General features: G+C 31.9%; 1 protein-coding gene across 1 annotated transcript; it reads left to right on the top strand.

The window, feature by feature from the left end:
• The first annotated feature begins 1,478 nt into the window (after positions 1 to 1,478).
• LOC105138288 (transcription factor MYB1R1-like) lies at positions 1,479 to 3,668 on the top strand. The gene is made up of 3 exons (XM_011044339.1): positions 1,479 to 1,954; positions 2,146 to 2,354; positions 2,957 to 3,668. The coding sequence occupies exons 1-3, from the start codon at positions 1,672 to 1,674 to the stop codon at positions 3,401 to 3,403; spliced, it is 939 nt and encodes a 312-aa protein (XP_011042641.1). The 5' UTR covers positions 1,479 to 1,671; the 3' UTR covers positions 3,404 to 3,668.
• The last annotated feature ends 2,344 nt before the right edge of the window (positions 3,669 to 6,012 follow it).

Below are 6,012 nucleotides of genomic sequence, written 5' to 3'. Positions count from 1 at the left end.
TGAAGAAAATAGAAAATACAATTGGTATGAATTTTCGCCAATATGTTTTCTAAATTTCATTAATTACTGCGATGGTTTATTTTAAATGTAGTAGCAGCTATTATATCTAGATTTATATGGGATAATACCATCATGTAGGCACAAAATTGAATTTTTTTTTTTACAAGGTGAAAACAATCAAAATTTAGGATTTTTTTAGTGGAAAATGGTTAAAATATTATGAATAATAAATAAATAAATTTTAATTTACCTTAAATCTAACCCCAAACTTTAAAAACCCTAAATTAATTGGTTTAGAGCTTGATTAATTACAATATCATACGTTATAGTAATTTTTGCATATTTTGTTAACTAAGCATATCCCCGAGATAATTTTATAAATTAAAATTATTGTTCACTATAATTTTTATGGGCCGACTATGTATAATTGTTAAATAGATTTGTAATTAGAATTTTTGTTTGGATATATCTCTCATTAGATTTGTATTACTTACAATGATAATACAAGATTAATTAGAATTTTTGTTTGGATATATCTCTAATTAGATTTGTATTACTTACAATGGTAATACAAGATGCTTTTTCTTATTGCTTATCATGGTGGCTTATCAGACATTCAAAAAGGTTACTCCTATAATTATAAAGCCTATATAAAAATATTATTTAATTACAAATAATTTTTTGATGCAGACATATATAATTTTAAAATACAAGATAAAATAATAAAATATTTACTATATATCAACATGGAAGTCGGTAAATATGTACCAAGAAAAAAAAATATATATATATATAATAATAATGATAATGGCATTTCTCATAATTAAAATTTATGAGATAAACAATAATTTTTTAAATTTTAAATTGTAAACAAAAAATAAATAAATAAAAAGATTTTTATAATTATTTTTTATATATTTTTTAAAAAATAAATCCTTCCGCCATGAAGGGTTTCAGTAGACCAGTTCTATCTTATTCTTGCAGGGCAACTTGAAAAATAGGAAATCCCAAAAAAATATATTTTATTTCCTTTATTATTTATATAATATCTATCTTAATAAGATAAGAAAAGTTTATTTAAGGAAACAAGGATAAGAGAGAAATTATGACGTCAGGATTCTGATTTTATTTTTCCTGAATTGTTGATGATAAATTGAACGGTATTTATTTCTAATTCTCACGGTGAATTTCTCGGCGTAAGAAAACTATTAATTTCTTACAGCTTCCTAATTAGCATCTCCGAGCTTGACAGGGAAAACAAATCAAAGAAAAAAAAAAGGAAACTAAAATAAAATAACGTTGGATTCCTTAAATACACCAAAAACCTTGCCTGAAAATCATTACAAATCTAACGTTAATATAATAAAACTACACGTCATCATCGTAAAAAATGTTCCGTACAGATTAACCATAAAATCACGCGACATTTTTTTTTTCTTTTTATCTTTATGTTATAATAAAACAATAAAAAAAAAAAAAAGAGGAGAGAGAGAGAGAGAGGTGGGAACTGGCACGATACCCTCACCCGACCCCTTGTCTGAATAAAAGCGCGCACATGTTCTACTTTTCAACCCTCCACCACTTGTCTATAGCCACCAGCTAGAACTGCTGCCTTGGCCTCGCAGAAGATAATTTATTCACGTCTCCTTTCTTTTGTTTAGAGATTTAGAGATGGTGGCCGGTAGTAGCTCCACAGTTAGCGGTGTTGAAGGAGCGGCAGAGACGAGGCCGAAGGAGATTTTGTTGTTTGGAGTCAGAGTGGTGGTTGATAACATGAGGAAAATTGTGAGTTTGAATAATATGAATGATTATGAGCACTTGAATGATCACGAGGAAGATGAAGAAGCCGCTGCCGGTGCTTCTGCTTCTGCTGCTGTTTCTGGTTATATGTCTGCAGACGACACCGTTCAACACTCTTCTTCTGCCTCTGAAAGGCGTAGCCAACGAAAGAGAGGTTTATTTTTTTATCTGAAAGTAATTAATCGTTGATTTGTGTAGGCATGTCTAATTAATTGGGCTTTTCTGAATATTTATGTTGATATTATTTCGATACCCCCTCGATACAAATGATATTTTGGATAGAACCAAATTGCTTCTTTTGGTTCATGATCATCTTATCTTTTGTTTGTGTGGATTATGAAACAGGATTGCCATGGACAGAGGAGGAGCACAAGAGATTCCTTGTAGGATTGCAGAAAATGGGCAAAGGAGACTGGAGAGGAATTTCTCGCAATTTTGTCAAGACCCGAACACCAACTCAGGTTGCTAGTCATGCTCAGAAGCATTTTCTCCGCAACAGTAATGTGAATCGCCGTCGCCGCCGATCTAGCCTCTTTGATATCACCACAGATATGGTATTAATATCACATCCCATCAGAGCTACCGGGCTTCTTGATTAACTGATAATTGTTTTGAAGCCTTGAGTGTTGATTGATCTGGTTTGTGTTTGACTATTAAATCAGAGAAATTTGATATTAATCATAATTTTTATTTTTTTTACACAATGGGATTTTGATTAGCTGAATTGTTTTAAGCTTTGTTTGATTACTTATATCAGACAGATTTGATTAAATTAATATGGATTTGGTTGATTGCGGGTCTTAATCTAAGTCAGTTGTGGATATCGACAGCACCAAAAATAAAAAATTAAGAATGCTTAATAATCCTTGGGATTATTTGCGCGTAAAGTTTTGTAGATCCTCGTAAAACTGTTTCTTGGTTGTTGAGATCAACGAGGAAAAGAAAATGCTAATATAAAAGTAATTAGTTTTTATTTGTTTTCTTAGAACCAAAACTATTGACTTGAACTCACCAAGTAGTTGTTACTATTGACTTGGACTCACCGAGTAGTTGCTCTTTCATATACAATCATGCAATTTGTTCAATGTGCTTTGTTTTCTCCACCAAGCAATTGTTAGAAAGGGTTTGAGCATCGCCTTCATCTTATTTTTACCAGGTGACGGAAACTCCAATGGAAGAGCAGCAAGCTCAAGGCCAAGACAGCAAGAGCAACAACCAGGCACCCAAGTCAAATCCACCGCTGCAAGCCAACAGTACCACTAGTTTCCCTGGGGTGCTGGCTTTCCCTATAAGGAGAACTGTCAGTCCTGCTGTGTTGCCTCTCCAAATTGAGAGTCCAATAATGGAAAATCGGTCACTTGGACAAGGCAATCAATCCCTTAATTACTCAACAAATCTAGTCCTCACAGTCCCCGTCGTCCCAGCTCCTTGTACTGCAGCAATGCCTGATCTGAACTTAAACTTGAAGCCGGTTGCTGATTCATCTCCGTTGTCACTCGATCTGTCTTCATCGTCTGATCAGAGGGCATCGTCATCGAGGCATTCAGCTTTCCAGACGATGTCAAGTTTGAAAAACGGTGATAACATCATCGTTGTTGCTTGAGAAACGATAACAGGTCTGGTAATTAATTAGAAGAAATAGGGTTAGATAAGGTTAAGTTAGGTGTCTGGGATTCTATCTTTTGCTCTTGTACAGACCTGGCCGAAAAGCAACATCCATCCATTGCTGAATGGTTTGTTTTTGCTATTATTGTTATTATTATTATCTTATCTTATCTTATCTTATCTTAAGATAGATTCCTCTTTATTTTGTGACTGGTTCTTGCTCGTAGTTTGATATTACTGGAAAGAAGCCAGCCGCTTCCTTTTCTTTGCTAACATTTCTCGATTGATCCTTGAACTTCAAGTGGTTTTTATCGTTTTGTGAACCAGAAAGATCAGGTTGTGTAGCGGTAGGGATGCATTTTTTTATTGTTTGTGTTCTGTGAATGGACACAATCATTCAATGAATGCGGTCCTCGCCAGTGGCTGTAGTATTTGATGCCTAGGGATGAGATGGGCCACGCCTTGTCTGAGGATTTTTTAAACTCGGATGCGTTATGAACATGCTGTGCTTTTATTTGTTTGGGCGGTGCTGTTATCATTACTGCTATTACACTCTGGTCTTATGTTGACCTAGATGGAAGCTAGATGGAAGTTGAATGGGTTAAACTTGGTCGACTCGGTGGTCAGTTCCTGATCCGATCAAAGTAATATTAAAAAAATATATGAAATGATAGTTTTATACCGACCTAAGTTGGTTATAGGTTGGATCTAGTCTTGTAACTATGATTATCATTTCTTAATTTGTTATTATAAGATTACCTTATAATATATATCTATTTTAATTATTTTATAATCTTAACCAATGTTGCAAGAACCAGCAAATGAACCTGCGATGGTGTTGGCTCACCAATTCAAAACCAATGTTTTTCACTAGTTCAAATGGGTCTGATTCAATACCTAGGAAGAGCTCTTTTCTTGGATTATTTTTGAGTGACACGTTATAGGTTGATCTTGAATTCGTTCAACTGGATTTTTGACTAGATTAGTTTAGTTAAAGTTAATTCTTGATTAATCTGGTCCGAGTTATATTTTAACAAATAAATTTTATAAATAATTTAAATTATCAAATCAAACTATATTAATTGTTCGTGACACGTTATAGGTTGATCTTGAATTCGGTCAACTCGATTTTTGACTAGTTTAGTTTAGTTAAAGTTAATTCTTGGTTAATGTGGTCCGAGTTATATTTTAACAAACAAATTTTATAAATAATTCAAATTATCAAATTAAATTATATTAATTGTTTTATGCTCTTTCATTTCCTTTCCTATACTTAGTTAGCTTATATTATGTTTATGTTCTTATATTGTTTATTTGTGTTTTTCTCCTTCTTAATGTTTAGCTAAGTTAATTATGTCAAGGTGAAAAGGTTTCTCTAATGGTGTTAGAATAGGTATAATATAAACTCAACATGAGCTTTAAATGTTTATATCCAAGAAAGATTGTTATTAACATGTTTTATCTTTTTATCTTACTAATTCTTAATACCTTGCTTATTAAATGTTTAATTTAGATTTGTGTTGTATAATATTTGGTACATCAAATGCTTGATCTTTCATAGTTTTCGGCCGAAATCGTTATTATGATAGAAACTTGATTTGTTGTTAACATAAACTAGCAACATGAATGCTTGATGATATTTATAAGTATGGTATTACTTATATAAGATAATTAATATGATCATGTTAGTAATTTATAATGAGCTAATAACGAGAAATCATCCGATTAGAACCTCCTTTGTGTGTGGTTTCTAGTTGAGTAATAAAAAGAGTTTATATTATATTTATTTGAAATACCATTAGTGAATCCTATAACCTTGACATATGTTTTGTTTTTGTTTTATCCTTACATCAATATCACATCCCAAAACTTTCTTCAACTCCTTTTCTGTTATTATTCTCTTTAAATCTTTTTCTTTATTTGTAATTTATATAATTCACCTCCCTGTGGTTCGACCCCGGTCTTGCTGGGTTATTTTACTTTGACACTCCTGCACTTGGGATAAGACATCAACTCTTTGATCGTGTCAGTATTCAAACTCAGCTCAATAATTAATTTTGTTGTTGTCATTCACATGACTATCTATAAGATTTTGATTTCAAATTCTAATACTCCAATTAAATTTGAAAATAAAAATATTTGAATTTCAACATAACCAGCCTAAAACAATTACAAAAATAATTTTACAAATATACTAAAACACTTGTAAAAATAAATTATTAACTCATAATTAATAAAATAACACAACATAAAACTCTTAACTAACTCTTAACTTTTCAACTAGGAAGTAGTAGCAGCATGGTAGTTGTGGCTAAGGAGTGGTGGTAGTGTTGTAGCCAGGGGAATTTTTAGGGGAAAAAAGTTGATTGAAAGCCTAAAGACAAATAATGATGTATTTTTAGGTGTTTTATGAACTTTTAAGGATAGGGTAGAGATAAAAGGTGCTAATAATTATGCTTTTAAAAAGATGGAGGGTTAGGGTTGTTTTTGTGGAAGAAGAAAAATAAGAGGGACTATATTTAAATTTCATGACAAGTTACGATTTAGAATCATGGCATGCTAAGTAATTATGATTCAAGATCACAATATTCATGAAATGTCATGTTT

The sequence above is a fragment of the Populus euphratica genome, unplaced genomic scaffold (genome assembly GCF_000495115.2).
Source record: "Populus euphratica unplaced genomic scaffold, PopEup_1.0 scaffold77.1, whole genome shotgun sequence".
In the NCBI taxonomy this organism is placed as follows: domain Eukaryota; kingdom Viridiplantae; phylum Streptophyta; class Magnoliopsida; order Malpighiales; family Salicaceae; genus Populus; species Populus euphratica.
The sequence above is the reverse complement of the archived record's forward strand: the minus strand, read 5'-3'. Positions and strand labels throughout refer to the sequence as shown.